At 40.9% G+C, this 18,102-nt stretch overlaps 2 protein-coding genes across 3 annotated transcripts in view; one reads left to right on the forward strand and one right to left on the reverse strand.

The window, feature by feature from the left end:
- The window catches only part of LOC108052785 (GTP-binding protein RAD), a 29,584-nt gene that overhangs the window by 10,287 nt on the left and 1,195 nt on the right, over positions 1-18,102 (forward strand). The window contains exons 3-9 of one of the 2 annotated variants that reach the window (XM_017135274.2): positions 7,754-7,907; positions 9,681-9,797; positions 14,481-14,795; positions 14,861-14,949; positions 16,870-17,050; positions 17,150-17,283; positions 17,446-17,550. In XM_017135274.2, the coding sequence (XP_016990763.1) occupies positions 7,754-7,907; positions 9,681-9,797; positions 14,481-14,795; positions 14,861-14,949; positions 16,870-17,050; positions 17,150-17,283; positions 17,446-17,550 (1,095 nt within the window). The remainder of the gene's footprint in view (positions 1-7,753; positions 7,908-9,680; positions 9,798-14,480; positions 14,796-14,860; positions 14,950-16,869; positions 17,051-17,149; positions 17,284-17,445; positions 17,551-18,102) is intronic. The other variant, XM_017135276.2, reaches the window with a different exon arrangement.
- LOC108052786 lies at positions 642-2,972 on the reverse strand. The gene has a single exon (XM_017135277.2). It carries the CDS (start codon positions 1,961-1,963, stop codon positions 962-964), a length of 1,002 nt encoding a protein of 333 aa, XP_016990766.2. The 5' UTR covers positions 1,964-2,972; the 3' UTR covers positions 642-961.

Raw genomic sequence — 18,102 nt, forward strand, 5'->3', positions numbered from 1 at the left:
CAAGCGGCACAAATTTAGCATTCGCATTTGCATCTTTGCCGTCACCGGCAAGAAATTGCTTATTTATTTATAGTTTTCATCAAATGCACGTTTTTCACTATAAATAAGCAGCGACCGACGACATTTAGTCCATTTAGACACGCACATGCAAAAAGCCTGCTCGAGAACATTATAATGACATCTTTAATTTGCTAAAGCACTTTGCCACATCCAATCGTTATTTATTGGGTGGGGATAATGGTTTGTATGCATTCGTGTTTGGCAAATTTTATTTTTAAGAAGGAATTAAAGACAAAGATAAATCAGATTTTATAGACAACAATTTTGTGTTGTTGAGTAATAGAGATGGAAATATAGATAGCATTATTTAACAAATCAAGAAATATAAAGCTTTTGGTTTATGTTTAAGAGTTCAATAAAATGGAAATAAAAGTGTTAGAAATAAGAATTAAATGATTTTAGAATTAAGGCTTTACTCTTATAAAAATCGGAGCTGCTATAGAAACGATTGTTAAAGTGATCACAAAATCGACCTAGCTTCAATCTTTTTCAACATTTTTAACAGGTGCTAGGGTATATCAACCTTGCCTTAAGACTTAATTTGACTTACTTAGCAACCAATTTCAAAGTGTTCCACTTGATTGAAATAAAACTTCAGTTTGCTTTTAATTAAGAGCCCTTTTGACTATCGAGTGTGCTCAGTTGGAAGTAAAACAGAATCGAGCTTGGATGCCACACCAGCTGGAAAGTCATTAGAGGAGTAGGCAAATCCAAATTGCGTGCAGCACATGTCCGCGGGGCAAGGGGGATAATAACATTTCCGCAAACATTTCCGAGAAACCGAGAACGCAATCACGTGCACTTCGGTCGTTTAATTGGCTGATTACAATTTAAGTATGTCTAATTCGGAGTTATAGGTCCACGGGAGCATTAATTTGAGACAGGAATGGATTGCAGCCTGCTAATTCTGGCAGATAGTAAAGGCATTCAGCAGTTGATTCGTTAGGGTCTGCTCATGTTGTTGGCTCAGTGCGGTCGTTTGCTCCTCGGAAGGACTCGATTCCTGGCTGACACTAGTGGTTGCCTTCTCGCTGTGCTGGCTCACGATGGAAGCCTTCCGTTCTGACCCATTGCCCTCCGGCTTGGGACTCTGCTGTCCGGTGGCCGACATCTTGGCAACCCTCCTGGCACAGCGCGCCTTCTTCGCCTGGGAGATGTAGGGCTCGGCCTGGTCCTTGATCTTCTGGTGGCACTCAAAGGGCGCACACTTGGGCGGCAGCCGCAGGCACTGGCAGAAGCTCATGTTCTGCATGAAGTACTCGTCGAAGTCCTCGTTGGGGGCCAACAGCTTCTGGTAGTACTCCAGGCTGCCCAGATCCAGGGGATCCAGCAGGCGGGCGGCGCAGTCCAGCTGCAAGTGCCCGCTGTAGAAGTAGGCGAACAGCTCCTCCACCAAGTCCATGAAGAACTTGATCGGCTTGTGGAAGGCGTCGCCCAGGATGAACGGACTCTCCTCGTTCTGGTCCAGCTTGGCGCACTCGCGCCGGAAGATGAGGACACAGGGTCGCAGGTTGTGGATGGCCCAGCTTTGGCTCTTGTTGGAACTGGCGATCACCTGGTAGTGCAGGTAGTACTTGTTGATGATCGCCTCCTCCGACTCGATCTCGTAGATGTGCGGGCAAATGCAGCTCGTGTCCACCTGCATGGTGATCTTGTAGCGCTGGATCAGCTGACTCAGGGTCTGGGCCGCGATCCTCTGCAGCTCCAGCTCCTTCTGGTAGCTCTCGAAGTAACTGCGGTACTTCTCCTCGATCACCAGCAGGATCTTGATCACCGTCTTCTCAATGGCATCCGAACTCTCCAGGTCGAGGATTGCGAACTGGGCCATGCTCTCGGTGATGGTGGAGCGCGACATGAAGCTCTGGTTCACCATTAGATTGTAGAGCCTTTCGCGGATCTCCATGTTGGTGTATTTTGGAGGGTTTGGGCCTTAGAAAACGTGTGAAAAACGAATAGCCTATGATTGAAGTTCTTTACGGTGACAGACAAGATCGACAATAATGGTTTGATTTTGAATATCTATAGAATCATGTGAGTAAGGACTTGTATTATAAACTACAATTGGAAATAAATATAAAATTAAAGCTAAAACAATAAAGGAAACAAACTTCGGCAAACCTAAGTTTATATTTCGATCGTTCTCATGATTAGCTTTCATATTGTCCTTTGATTTTTGTAAAAGAAAATCGTAAAAATCATCATATAACCTACATATTCAGTGGTTTGATATTTGAGTCATATTTTATAGAGCATTATTCATTGTTTCCATCGCCGCCTGTCGGGTGTCCCAAGTCGGTGACATCTCCAACTCAATTGATTCGTCACCCATCCAGGAAGCTGTGAAGTTGGAACGCTTGCAGTGTGGCGTGTGAATCGAGTTATATCGTGGCCAAATTCAATTTCTGCGGACGGGTGTTTCAGACAAAAGGCGTCCGCCACGTGGCAGCATACGTTGCGAATGAGTTTTCCTGGCGGCTGGATGCTTCCTGCTCGCAGCTTCTGCTGCTGGATATCCTTCGCCGAAGAATCCCCCTTTTTGCTTCTGCTGGCGACATTATTAGTGAGCCAGCGAGGGAACAAAAAACAGAAAATACGCCATGCATCGTGCTAAAAGTGTCGTTCTCATCGCCTGCGATGCGCCCCGAGCTGGTAATTTATATAGGGAAAGTTTTCAAGACAGGACTAAACACACACATGTTCCCTCGCTTTTTGTGGGCGGCATGTGTTCATTGTGGGCGTGGCCGTAATGAGTTCGCAGCTAAAAATGCGAGTAAGCTATGGAAGAGGGTCTCTACCATGAAATACCCAGACATCAGTTTTTAAAACTCATTGCATACATTTTGGCATTTGAATGTGATTATTTTATCCGATGGATATAAAATTTGGCACGTTGTGGGAAATAGAAAAATAAATGCATTGTCTTCTGGTGAAAAATACATGTCTTTTGGACTGTGTGGTATACTGTGTAGCTCTACGAATACAGGGTATCTAAACCGAAGAAGAAGCGTTAAAATTACTTTTGTTCATAAGCAAGAGGGGCGAAGGATACATCCGTCAAGAGTATAGAAGAAGTAAACTTTGAGTACTCAGTGTGATGATGTCCCGATGTCGATAAGTCGCAGGCACTTTTCATCTGCAGACGCAAAAGTTTAATGAGAATGTGCCACAACAACAACGAACTCAATGAAGTCGCATTGTAAAGCTATTTTCGTCTTGCACGGCATTCTGTGAGTCAAAGTCAGACGTATTCTATGCAAATACTTGACAAAAACCAACAAATAACTAAGCCAGACAGACGCCAGCCACGAATAGGAAAATATTTTGCGATTTTCGACACAAAAGTTTCAGCACTAGAAAGAAAATTGCAGGAAGTGTATGCAAACTAAAGATATTGCAAAATTTTAAGAAGCAGATCACAATAGATTGCTTTTTTATACGGTTGTTATCTATGTACAATCTGGTAAAGTAGATATATGCATATATATACGGCTTAAATTGCCAAAGTCTGTTGCATTTTATACCAAACCAATAAAGTCAAATCTGAGTAACTTTCGGTTTAAGGATTATACTCACTTTAATCCAACAAAATTCTATACAAAAATTCTATACAACATTTTTGTAAGCTTTTGATTTATGTGAGTATAAAGTGGAACTTAAAATGTTTTTTTACCCTATCTCGAACGTAAGAGTATTAAACAAATCAATTAAGCAAAAAAGAAATTCACCTGTATGTGTGCATTTTAAAGGAGACTTTTTAAATTGTATTATGTTGAATTACGAATTTTACTTTGTTAAGCGTAATTTCCCTTCCCCTGGCGCTTGTCACAAAAGCATCCGTAAAACGGAGCGCATTAAGAAAATAAATTATCAGCGTTGCCCAGAGGACTAATTGGGGATTAAGCGGGTACAAATTGAAGACTCCGCCGCAGGACATTCCACGGAGCACCGCCTGGTCGATGAACTAAGGCCAGGAAGCAATTAATTTCCGAAGCGAGATGGCGAGGGTCCATCCGACCACTGCATCCGAATGGATCAGATGTGTGTGTCCGTCCAGCCGTAATATTTGATTAAGCCAGCAAAGTAGACCATGCAAACATTTGGCCAAGAAGGAAGAGCAATTACTGGTCACGAGAGTCCATGAAGCGCCAGGATAAATGCACACACATGTAGTCGGCCAGGTTCGTAGGTACATACATATGTATGTGTGCGACCGTAAAAAGCGCAAAAGAGCGGCCACTAAATAAACAAGGAACGTTTACACTGACAGCTCGTCTAATGGCCCAGTCAACCCCCTCCCATTCCATCGCCTCCTTCCTGCGGATTTGGTGGCTTTGCCAAGCTCTCCGACTGACCAGAAACTCAACGTGGCCCAAATCCGTGGCCACTTGACAGCCGACGCCACGTAGCAAACGCTTCCGGCGTTCCGTTTTCCAGCGATGAGGAAGCCTTATGTGGGACAGGGGCGCAATTAGCCTGGTTTTAGGGGGATTTAGAGCCTATAAATATTTTTGATTAGTGGTATTTAAAGATAAAACCTTTTACGATCCATAAAAAGCTAAAAATGGTACTTAAATAATAACTTTGAGTTTTTTACACAAACTTTAGTTCGAAATAATAAATACCTATTGTGCAAACTTTATTAATTATTTAAAAATATTATTTCAAGTCAAACATAAATGTAGAAACAATTTTTGACTGGTAATCACTAAAACTTTTACTTGTCTTCATTGGCTAAATAATACCCGTCCGCTTCTACACAAAATTAATTTCTGTGAACAACTATTTAAAATAAACTTTGAAACTGCAGAAAAACTTTTTTTAATGCAAAAACTTTAATAGTTTTCATTGCCTACATTATAGTTTTCTTTTTTCTACACAAGCTGAACTTGCAAATATTTAAAATGTTCTTCCAAAATTTAACACAAATACATAAACATTTTTATACCCTTGCAGAGGGTATTATAATTTCAGTCAAAAGTTTGCAACGCAGTGAAGGAGACATTTCCGACCCTATAAAGTATATATATTCTTGATCAGCATCACCAGGAGAGTCGATCTAGCCATGTCCGTCTGTCCGTCTGTCCGTCTGTCCGTCTGTCCGTCCGTTTCTACGCAAACTAGTCCCTCAGTTTTAAAGCTATCTGCTTGAAACTTTCCCAAAAGTTGTATTTCTATTGCAGGTAGTATATAAGTCGGAACGAGCCGGATCGGGCCACTATATCATATAGCTGCCATATAACTGAACGATCGGAAAAGCCATAACTTTGGTGTTTTTAAAGTTAGGAAGTTGGGATTTTCTATGGGTTTTATTTTTGGCTAATCAATCCGACCTACCGAATTTCATAAGGATCGGACGACTATATCCTATAGCCGCCATATAACTGATTGATCGGAAAAGCCATAACTTTGGTGTTTTTAAAGTTAGGAAGTTGGGATTTTCTATGGGTTTTATTTTTGGCTAATCAATCCGACCTACCAAATTTCATAAGGATCGGCCGACTATATCCTATAGCTGCCATATAACTGAACGATTGGAAATGACATAACTTTGGTGTTTTTAAAGTTAGGAAGTTGGGACATTTTATGAGTATTAAGAATACATCATATGAATAATTTTGGACAATATAATTTATAAAATATTCTGCAAGGGTATATCAACTTCGGCTCCGCCCGAAGTTAGCTTTCCTTTCTTGTTACTGTTAAAATTTGTATTTGTTTTCATGGCCTAAATAACAACTGTTAGTTTTTCACACAAATTGCATTTCAATGTGCTCTCGACATAATAAAAATTGATTGGGCAAACTTTTAATTAAAAATATTCTTCGAAATTGAAACAAAAATGTTAAAATGTTGTATTACACCGGAAGGAATGTAAACTTTTTACAAGCTAAAGAAAACTTGTTATACCCTTGCAGAGGGTATTATAATTTTGGTCAAAAGTGTGCAACGCAGTGAAGGAGGCATCTCCGACCCTATAAAGTATATATATTCTTGATCAGGATCACCTCCTGAGTTGATATAGCCATGTCCGTCTGTCCGTCTGTCCGTCCGTCCGTCTGTCCGTCTGTCCGTCTGTCTGTCCGTCTGTCTGTTTCTACGCGAACTAGTCTCTCAGTTTTAAAGCTATCGAATTGAAACTTTGCACACACCCTTCTTTCCTTTGCACGCAGTATATAAGTCGGAACGGCCGGGATCGGACGACTATATCCTATAGCTGTCATATAACTGAACGATCGGAAATGCCATAACTTTGGTGTTTGTAAAGTTAGGAAGTTGAGATTTTCTATAGGTTTTATTTTTGGCCAATCAATCTGACCTACCGAATTTCATGAGAATCGGCCGACTATATCTTATAGCTGCCATATAACTGAACGATCGGAAATGCCATAACTTTGGTGTTTGTTAAGTTAGGAAGTTGGAATTTTCTATGGGTTTTATTTTTAGCCAATCAATCCGACCTATCAAATTTCATAAAGATCGGCCGACTATATCCTATAGCTGCCATATAACTGAACGATTGGAAATGCCATAACTTTGGTGTTTTTAAAGTTAGGAAGTTGGGATTTTTGATGAGTAGTAAGAATGCATCATATGAATAATTTTGGAGAATATAATTTACAGAGTATTCTGCAAGGGTATATCAACTTCGGCTCCGCCCGAAGTTAGCTTTCCTTTCTTGTTTGTAAATCATAAATGTAAAATGAATGCCTTTTGAAAAAATCGAATCACATTTTTCCTTTTAAGTGAATCGTAATATTTTTTCAAAAATATAATCCACAGTAGGATGTTATGGATGCTTGTCAACCAATTATTAAGACTTAAGATCGAATAAAATCTGTTACCTTTTTTCTGTTGGTGGTAATTCCAATTATTTGAACTCCTTACAAGACATTAGGATGGATTATTCTTAGCACAAGCTATTAATAACAGCTTAACAAGAGTTTAATCGCTGTAACTTAATAATTTCTAATTACCAAGTAATTGGAGGCAAACACCCAAATAATTTTGCTTGCCTTCGCCACTGTTTTTGGGCCAAGGAAAACGGAAGCGGCTAACAAAGTTGGACGTTTTGCATGTGGCTATTAATATCGCCCTCACACTGGACCAAAGAAACTGAACAAGAAGCTTACATTGCCGGGACAGGTGCTGAAATTAGTTTTCGCCCCGTCGACGGCAGACTTCCCAAGGAGCACCACAAACTGAGGCGGCGTGACAGGCACTTGGACGTGCCTTGAAGGATTTGGGACACCACTTCCGTCTCCCTCTCGTCCTCCATCCAATGTGGACAGGAAACTTTTGCGGCGGACGAAACAAGCGGCGGTGCTGATTGCATTTGGAGTGGCCGAGGCGTTTAACCTTGACATTTAGGGGGAAATCCCTTGAGCTGCTCTGATCACAGAGGAGTCCTTCCCGCGAGGCCAAGTCAGCCGATAAATTATGCCATTGGCGCGCCAAGTGGTGGGCGTTGGGCGATGGGCGGTGGTTCTCTGTCTCTCTAAAGGACAGACAAACAAATGCAATTTGATTTGTGTGTCGGCTTGATTGGTCTGCAACCGAGAAATGCAATTTAATTTCTCACTCAATAGACAAGGGCAAATCCTGCGGCAGTCCATCAATCACCGAGATGCATAGACAGACGGATGGTTGAGTTGAATTGAGTTCCCGGGCTTAAGGACACTCTTTCCTCTTGCAGGTCCGCCAGAAGACCAAGGCGCAGCAGCAACAGCAGCAGCAGCAGCACACGCTCCAGGAGGCCCGGAGCTACTGCACCAGCGAGCCCCGGCTGAGCGAGACGGAGACGCCTCCACAGCGCCGAAAGCTATCGCAGCGGAGGCCACAGCCACACGGTGAGTAAATTACGAGCGGAGATAAGTACGCACAGATGCGGTTAATAGAATAGTAGTTGGGCACAAAAAATCCCTGGAATCCCTAGAAAGTAAACATCAACATCTTGAAAACATGTCTTATCGTCACCAAATTAGGCCACAAATTTGAGTTTGAACTTTGCAGTTGAGTAATATTTTACAAGGAACATGCTGAAGGATGAGAGTACTAACAAAGTTCAAAGGGCTTTAAGCTACAAACAAATTTTCAAAAGTATAATTAAAAGAATATATTATGTAATCCACATCCATATGACGACTATGAGTGATACAAAATCTTTAACAATTTAATTCTACTGTTCGTATTAATCTGCATTAAAAAAATTCACTTTTGTAACTATTTCGTATACGTTTCACACTCTTCAGTATTCATTTGATAATAGAACTGATACCAGCATTAATTTAATCAGAGGCCTGAATTAATTCCTGATAGTTTTTACCCATTTCGCATAATTTTTAAGATAACTAACAGCTCTAGGTAAACAAGTTCAAAATTAAATCCTCTAATTATTAAACCTACAAATCATTTAATTTATCATACAAACAAAAAAATATCTATTTAAAGGATTATTTTGGAATACAACTTAGCAAATATGATGATTATGTTTTTAAAATAATCTTTATGAAAAGAACAAAGATTTAGTCAATAAATAAAAGCCTTATTAGCCTTAGTTTTGTATGCATTTTAAAAATGCTCATCGCAAAGCTGTGGCAGGATACTCAGTTCTCTTCGCCCAAACTTATATTTAAGATTTTGTGGTTGAAGCACTATTGCTTTAACCGCACTTGTTCAAGTAGTGCGTTTTAATGGCCGGATGGAGCCATCAAAACGGCAAAACAACGGCAACAAATTAGCCAAGTGCTGAGCCTGATCTTTTATGCGGCATAAACTAAGCTCTCAGCCAAATTGCTCGCCGCACGAGAGCCGCGGCGATGTAAAATTGACCATTAATGCCATGGTGGCTAAAATAGCAGGAGGCGGTTAAGGACCGCATCCGCAGGACTTTAAGGCGAGGTGTTAAAGCTGAAACAGTTGGCTCCGTTCCAGTGGATGGTAGTTTCAGTTGCCCTTTGTTAAGTACTCTCCAATAATGTTGATTCAATTAACATTGGACGTTCGATGAACTTAACCATTGACCCAGTTCACCCCAGTTTTCCCAGCAGCAAGTGTGCAACGTGTGTGGCACTTCTCTGTGTCAACTCGACATGGGGAAACCATTAAAGCTGTCCAAATGTCAGCCAGCTGGAGCAGGGAATACTGAATCAATAATGCAAAACTGGCGGGGGAAACATTTAACCGAAGGGTTTTTCGCATATTTACCCAAAAGGGTTTTTTTGAGAACTTTTTCCGCAATTGTTTATTCATTAATTTCAATGATGGTTTTGCATCTTTTTTGTTCAACACAAGCTGGAGTCGATGGAAACAGTGAAAAAATATCAATTTATTTTAAATAACATTCGTAAATATAAAAAAACTATAATAAACGATACTTTAATTCCTGTTAGTTATAGAACAATAAAACTTTACCTGCGCTTATAAAAGGCTAAACCAAATTTGAAAATAGAGAATTATTTATTAAAATGTAGATCAAAAGTATTTAGATATGATGACAGGTAAAAAATGTGAGCTTATGAATAATACAACGGCATAGAATAATACAATGATATTTGTTTGGCCATAATTCCTAATGCAATTTAAATTAATCTATTTTAATCCGCCTCTTTTGTCCACAACAGCACATAGAAAATCGAACGCCTTCCTGGACGTGCCCACCATGAACATGCATCACCTGCGCGTCAACGACGACGACGAGGATGTGGACAGATTGCGCACTTTCAGTGCCTCCAAAGGAGGTGAGTTGACTTAAGGACTACAGCCCAACAAAGACCGCAGTGGCCATTTATTAATTTCGAAATTGAAAGTCAACAAAGCCCCTGGGCCAGATGACTGGGATTACGCATCTTAAGAATGCGGATGCTGGACTGGGACTAGACATCGGGCATCGGGGATCGGGGATTGGGGACATCGCAGGGACATCTCAGGGACACACGATACTCCAGGCAGCATAAAATTATAGTTTCATCCCGGGGCACGCAGCGGAGCAATCCTTATTGAAATCTTAAAAGGCTGTTACCCGAAGATGTTAAGGAGATATCAGTGGCACTAAATGCCACTCCGCATAGGATATGAATACCCGACCACACACTGGCACTCGTATATATATGCAAACACACTCAAAGAGCCACATAGCCCTGTGAAGTTTTCCCATTATGTGTGCGTTTTTTCCTCCTTTTATATTCAACATTTGTGTCACGTTATTGTTACACATATGCACTGTGTGTGTCACAACTACAGTGTGAGACAGGACTGTAAGACACTTAGTCGGAAGTTTTGGCGCTTAGCAGATGATATCTTGCCGAGAAAGTTTAAAACAATTTGAAGAGTTTTAAATTCAATTAAGATCGATTATCCAGTTTACTCATACCGGCTAAGTTTAAGAATTACCTTGTTAAGCTACTTTTCGGCAAAGTCGTTGAAGATGCGTACCATATCAATCGGCGAACTTAAATTGTTTTCATAGCTTAAAACTACTTTGAATCTTGAAAATCACATTAAGTAAAAATCTTGCCAAGATGATTGTCGATACTTTTACTTTTCTTTGCATTGTTTAATTTATACGACTCTATTTTTAAAGCATTTAAGTGTTTTTTTCTTTAAACATAAAGTAATAAAAATATTAGACAAACCTAACAGAGGCCTTGAAATAATTATAACTAGCAACTTAACCTACTAATACATAGTAACATTAGCAAATTAGCTGCATAAATAACTAAGCTAGAGGTTTCCAATTAAAAAAAACAGATACCAATCGAACAACTATTATTTTTTGAATTTCAGACCATAAATGCATATTCCTCGTAGTTTCCAGATTAAATGTTAGCTCCATAGTTGTGATCTTTTACATGTTTTCTCCGCACTTGTGGGCGTTTGCATGCACAAATGCATGGCCGACTTTAAGTACGTGTTTAAGCCCACCCTTAACTGCTCCTAACACGGAACACAGAATACGGAATACGGAATACGGAAGACGGAGTACGGAAGACTTGAGCAGACATGACAGCAAACAGACGACAAGCCTGCGTATTAGCAGCACGAGGTGTCATAACTTAGTCATGAAGGAGGTCCCGGAACCATTTGCAAGACTCAGTTGAGGATGGCACTATGCCATGTATGATAAGCAAGACTTGGAGATAGGTACACAAAAAATATAAAGTGAATGAATTTCGACTGATAATATTGTAGGAGAGACCATTAAAGATGGTAGCTTTTTTTAAAATTTCATCTCGATAATTGCTTTCCGATGAAATGGAAGTAAAAAGGTCAAAACTTACCTAGTGGAAGTGGTCAAGACCAAACTTATCACACTTATAGTAATTAAAAAAAATTAAATTTTATTTGAAGCATTCGAAATAATACTGTTAAAAATCTTAAAAAATTGTGCGGGACTTGATCTGATATTTTATATTTTATTATATATTTGAAACAAAAAAACCTCTTACAACCAAATTTATACATATGTAAATTGAAATCTCGTTGTCCCAGTAACCGCTGTATAATCAAATAGTTTCTAAAAATTATGCAAATTATTCTGTAACACCGACATATTTATTTATTAAATTTCAAATCAACTGCCCCCGAAAATCTCTGATAAAAGCCTTGCTAAAATGTTATTTTCGTTGTGAGCTATATGTATGTATATTCATTCTTTAAATCCCATGTGACATTAAAGGGTATCAAAAGTTTTCCCCAGCTTGGTTAGTTATTTCTTTAACTTGGGATGAGCACCGGCTAGGGACTCGTTCTCAAACTCACTGCATATTAAAATTCAATGAAGTGCCTGTGTTTTCTCAAGTAAATTGCTTTCAAATACAAGCAGAATATCTTGTAGTTGGTCGGGCTAAGAGTGGCAGCTTTATTTTGCGGCAATGTCTTGCCAGGAGTCATGCGCGCCCATTTAATTAAACTTAATTCGCTCAAGTTGTTGGCAGGGCGTGAGAGGATAAGCCCCAAAAAATAGGGAGCCGGGCATCCATCAATTATGCTTTTACGGTTGACACGAGTGGGAAATTTAAAATGAGCGGGCGAAAAACTGACAGACCGACATTGATTCGAATATGTTTGGAGGAGGAGGGCGTGTGTGAGTGTGTGAGTGTGTGATTAATTGAAATGCCCCAGCGAGTGTCAGTCATCGATGGCAGGCACTGAATGAATTTTCCATATAAATATACATTTTCAACCACGAGCAGACAATGCACAAGTGTCTGCTCGATTGTCCTGTGGGCCTGAATCGAATCGTAATTGAATGATGCGCCAACAAGGATGGTTCGTACAGATAAGTGTCTGTATATGTTTTTCATTTCCCCTGATTATTTGAAGCGTATTTGGCTAAACATTCGTTTGGTATTTATAGAAATGGGTTTATTTTGCATAAACAAAAAACCGACTAACCTTGAAGGCGGTTAATCATATCTCAAAAGTGCCAGCATGTGCGAAATCTCGTGTTGCACTCGGCCCACTGTAAATCAATCAGCAAATAAAATTTTCAATTTATTTTCTTAAACAGTTATTCTTAGAGCAAACAAACACATGAATATGTTGCCTGGAAGACGGAGAGTGCTAAGCCAACATCAAAGACAAGTGAAAAGAAAACTTTTGTTTGAGGAATGGCAGAAAAAGATGTGAAAAAGTGCTGCAATTACTCCAGCGATTAGTCAGTTTCAATTATAGCCAATGGCTAAAAATAAATATGAACATTGCACATAGGTATAAATTGTTAGAAATTTCACGAACTAAATCGCAATTTTTATTGCGGCCCGTTTGCACCTATTCAAAATGAATTGTTTCCCACACGCGAAGACTTCGTAACGCCCGTTCGCAAAAAAAAGAAATATCTGGCCACCCAAAATGGTTTTATGGCTTTCCAATGATGACGGCCCATCCATATACACAGAAAATCGGGGGAACTCACCCCCTCGTGTGCCGAAATGTAAATGTTTAGAGCGGTTTTGGCAATTAAATCAATTTGCACAATTAATTACCGCAGATGAGAAGCGAGCAAACGCTAACGCGTTCTGAAAAACCTATGATGTACATCTATATATATTCAAAGACTCGTATATTTCGCGCAACGGCTAAATGCAATAAGGCAGGCCATAAATCTATTTATGACATTTAAAATGTACACCACATACACTTACATAAACTGAACAAATCGGACGGTGCCAGACATGTACGCATATATAGTATAAACGAGTTGCAGATTGATACATATATGTACGGGATTATAAATGACAACGGCCGCAGGTTGTATAAAGGCTCTTGACTCGGCGTCTTCATTGGGTAATACCTTTTCGATCGGGCATTGTCTGTCTTTGGGAAAGGGGAATGGCAGATGCGCAGATTATATCTGGGTTTATTCTGCTTTTGTTTGGTCAATCAACTTGTTATGTCCTCGTCAATGCTATTAAATCATGTGTGCGGTTTTGCCACAGCTAAGCAGGATGCTTAACACGTTTTATTAAATTGTTACCCTCTCAAAATCTTTTGTTTTAAAATTATTAAAATGCCTTACAACGACTTTGTCCATTTTTAAAGGTGTAAGGCTTAACTGTTCGTTTTTGTTTAATTTTCTCTACATTATCAACTTTAAAAGAAGCATACAACAAAACAAGTTGTAAAAATTTTTAATAAAAAATCGATTTACCGGTAAATTGTAAATTATCGTAAAAGTTTGCCAAAACTAAGATTACAGCCATAAAACAGATTTTCAATGTTCTCAATTGTAAATCTTTTTATTTAGCTAATGATAAATTCTTTGTATTCAAATTTAGGAAATATGTTAAATTATCTAAAGAGTGAACTGAAATTCTTGAAGATATTAAAATTAAATTCAATATAGCAAAATTATGTATATTAAAAAGAACACTTAAAAGCTTTTTGACTTTATCCCAAGCGATTACCGGAACAACGGAATGGGTTAAAATAACCATAATGCCTTGTCCCACATAAATTTTCGAAGCCTTGTTAATTGCATTATTATTGTATAAAGACCAGAAATGGCTCGCATAAATATTCATTGTATAAGCAAATTATATTGTAAATACTTGGCATATATTTGGCGCAAAACATCGCTTTAATTTTGAACAGAAAAATGGGTTCCTTTAAATATGGGCAGGAAACCGCAGACAGACAGGCCAGGGAGGGGTGGTACATATAGCACCCAGATGCGAGACACAAAAGACAGATTAACTATTGTTGATGTTGCCCTTGCGGCAGGAAACTGTAATTTTGCCGGGACTACGTGGCGTATGCGCAACGAGTCGTTGAGTCGATCCACGTTGCACATACGCCGCGTGTGGCAGGTTGACTAACAAAAGTCCAGCACATGCAGATGGAATACGAAAACGAGTGACGTTTATTTTGCCAGGACCAGTTTTTGACAACTCTCTACTGCCTCCCTTTTTTTGTCGTTACAGGTATCATTAATCGAGGTGACTCGTTCCGCCGGCGACGTTCGCGGAGCAACAGCCTGGCGCCATCCAGTCCCATGCATACGCGTAATGGCGTGGGCGGACTGGGGGGCGTGGCCGGCGGTGGCAGCAGCCTGGGACTGGGATGCGGCTACAACGGCGGCAGCAGCAGCAACGGATTCGGAAACGCCAATGCCCAGGAGAACCATCAGCCGGTGGAGTTCTATCGCGTGGAAATGCTCGGATCGGCGGGCGTGGGCAAACAAGCTCTGATTTCACAGTTTCGCACCTCGGACTGCATCAATGCCTACGATGGACCCGGTTAGTCGAATCGCTCCGCCATGATTCAGCTGAATTTTTAACCCGCACTCCCCCTACATTTGCAGAATGCGACGAGGCCGAGCAGAACGTCTCAATCATCTTGAATGGCACCGAGTCGGAGCTGAAGTTCCTCACTGGCAATCCGGAGAGCAAGGTAAACCATTTGTCAGGGGACACAGGCACACACACGCGAAGCTCTTCCCCATTTGTGCTTGTAATTGTCGTTAAATATTTCACTATTAACTAACCTCCAGCCACAAGCCGGCTTTGGCCGAGGTCCTGGCTGTCAGCAAGACAAATGAGCTTGTCCTGCCGGCCGAGATTTACCCGGGGGAGCGGCGAGTGATTTGCCAACCGGACGAGCATAAATTGCACAAAGTGAATTAATTACAGATGCAAAATGAGTTCGTGAAATACGAGTAGGAGCAGAAGGTGCAGAAGGAGCCGGTAGTCACCTAGCCACCCACAAAGCAAGTACGGAAACTCAACAAAAACTATGAAAACTTTCGCATAAAGCAGGCTGCGAACTGCGGTTAATTATGGCCAAGTGCACGGAATGCTGAAGCTGCTGGATACTGAAATCATTTAAGGAATTCATTTAAAATCCTGCCAGACAGGCGCCGCCTGCAACCATGGCGACTTGCAACGGTTGGCCAAAAAAAACCCGCGGGGAGGGAAAAGTCAAACATAAATACAACAATATGAGCCACTGTGCAATCGAAATGCCAAATTGCTGGCCGAATGCCAAATGGCCAGCGGGCCGTTTGCCGCCGCCTTTTGAGGGTGGCAAACAATACAAATGAACACGATAATGATAATTATAATCGCCGATGACGATTCCAATGATGGAGACGCTGATGGTGATGGTGATGTTGATGACGACGTGGACGCGAACGAGGACAAACAAAAGGAAATGGCAACAATTTATCCATTCGGCAATGTGTCACAAGAATCAAGAATTAAAGCGGTCGTGCATGGTGCCGAAAAGTTGTGGAAAAGCAAATAATAAATTGCTTAGGGTTTGACCTTAAGCCTCCGCCAATCCCGAGCACCTTGGAGCCAAGTGCCAAATTTACAAATGTCGGATGTGCCCGGCGTGGCTTTATGAGGCACGGAATCGGAAGCCAACACCCCGGGCTGGAATAAAACCTGCCGACGTCACCGCCGACAAAGTGTGTTTGCCCAAGGATTGGACAGCTGAAATACCTCAAGAAGCCTAATGGAAGATGTCTGTCAGCTACGAATCCCTGTTCTGGTTTTCACTTTCACCAAGCGCTTTTCTTATTTCAAAGAAAGAATTTGGGGAATGCGTTTAACTTATAAAAGAGGCTTACGAATATATTTCATTTTAAAATCAACAGTTTATAAAACTATACTATCATCAAGAGTGCCTCGACTTTCACAATACTAAAACTAACTTTATACGTCGGTTCTCCAAAATATGAGGATGCACGGACTATCTATGCAATATATTTCAGGGTATTTGTTTTGCTTCCAACGAAAGTGCCAAACAGATTTTCGGGCTAATAATCGTAATAGCTTATTTAATTATTAGGCAAATTTTTGAGATGTTCAAAAGAAAGTGAATCCGAATATCCCCTTGAATTGATACGTCTTAAAATGCTAATTACTCGCACCTTTAAAGAGGAAAATACCTGATGTGAAGTTCGAAGGACCTGGTAGGCCGTCCCGCTGACCTGTTAATGTATGGGTCAGATAAATGAACATCATTAAAAGTCTGAGAAAGTCGGAAACTTTTTGCCTTCGCTCGCCACGTTATTGCGATGCCAAGTGGCCATAATTTTAATTTTTACGAGCATAAAATGCAAAAGTACAGGGTGGTAACAAAAGGAAGTCGGGAAGGCGGAAAAGTGGGTTGAGTTGTATGGATGCTTGACTTTTCGCTCAACGCCTGCACTTGACGGTGCGCAGTTAAGAACTTTTAATTTCGCCTCGACCGGGCTGCAATAAAACACGGCATTAAATACTTTCGTCAGTCACGAAATCCAGACCTCAGAATGTTGTAAACTTGTTGAGTTCCGTGTTTCTGAATTGGGCGTTTGTTTGGTTGCAGGACGAACTGGAGCAGGCGGATGCCTTCCTGGTGGTCTACTCCTGCATTGACAAGGAGTCGTTCACGCGGGCCAAGCAGATACTATCGCGGCTGCAGGACATGGACCTTCTGCGCCACCGGCCCACCATCCTGGTGGCCAACAAAATTGATTTGGCCCGCTCACGCGCCGTTTCCGCCCAGGGTGAGTATTGCAATTAGCCGCCGCGGACGGACTGCATTCATTTGCATCGTCAATTAAGTGGCGTGACCTGACCAAATCCCCATTCTGCTCCAACCCTAGATGGCAAATGTCTGGCCTGCACGTTCGGAGCCAAGTTTATCGAGGTCTCCGTGGGCATCAATCACAACTGCGACGAACTCCTGGCGGGCACGCTCACCCAGATCCGGCTGAAGAAGGACCAAAACCAGCTGCAGGTATGCCAAAGATCCCCGAGAAACCCCCAGAAAAGCCCTTAGGTCTAGCTCTAGCTCTCTATAGCTCTAGTTGCCGTAACAGTTAGCTGGTTAGCTATTTGTCCTCCCATCTATCTCTGTTTTTGGTGTTATGTAATCAATGTCCATCGATCGATTTCGCAGCTTAATCCGAAAAAATCAAAAGATAAAAGCAAAATTAAAGAAAACACAAACGTAGAGACTGTAGAAACTGATAATTGTCTGACTGATCTTAAAGCCAGCGAAGGGGTAAGTAAAACTGAACGTTCCCCCGACAAAAGCCTACGTAAAACTTAAAACTAGCTCCCATTCGGACTGAACTTAATTGATGTTTGATGTGTTTTTCCAACCCCATCCATCTCCAAGTTGAGCATGATAAAGCCGTAGACGATTTTAAAATCCCTTATTTAGGTGTCTAAAAGTATGCATTGCTTTATTTTGAACGGTGTTTTTCATGGACAGCACAGTAATGTATGCTAAACGTCGAAATATTAAAATGTACAGCCTGCTTTTAGACACTTTGACTGCAAAAACCCCTATTATCTAGGCTGTTACTCCTGTTTATGTGTGCTTGGACTGTATACATAATATATAAGGTTCCCACCCCGCCCCCCGATCTCTTGCCAAGACAAGTTGGCCAACAAGGAAAATGTGTCAAGTGTCCAAAAGTACAGAAACTATTCCAAGCATACTGCCAAAAGTGTTTTGTTTGTTCGTTGTTTATTATCTCGTGCCCACTCCCAGAATCCGCACAAAGAACATGAAAAATGCAAACTTCAATTGGCACCCGAAATGGAAAAA

This window comes from Drosophila rhopaloa, unplaced genomic scaffold, assembly GCF_018152115.1.
Source record: "Drosophila rhopaloa isolate 14029-0021.01 unplaced genomic scaffold, ASM1815211v1 contig_115, whole genome shotgun sequence".
Lineage (NCBI taxonomy): Eukaryota > Metazoa > Arthropoda > Insecta > Diptera > Drosophilidae > Drosophila > Drosophila rhopaloa.

What these genes read in the sequence shown, in the direction of transcription:
- LOC108052786 (XM_017135277.2), bottom strand. Translation starts at nt 1,963, where the DNA reads ATGGAGATCCGCGAAAGGCTCTACAATCTAATGGTGAACCAGAGCTTC.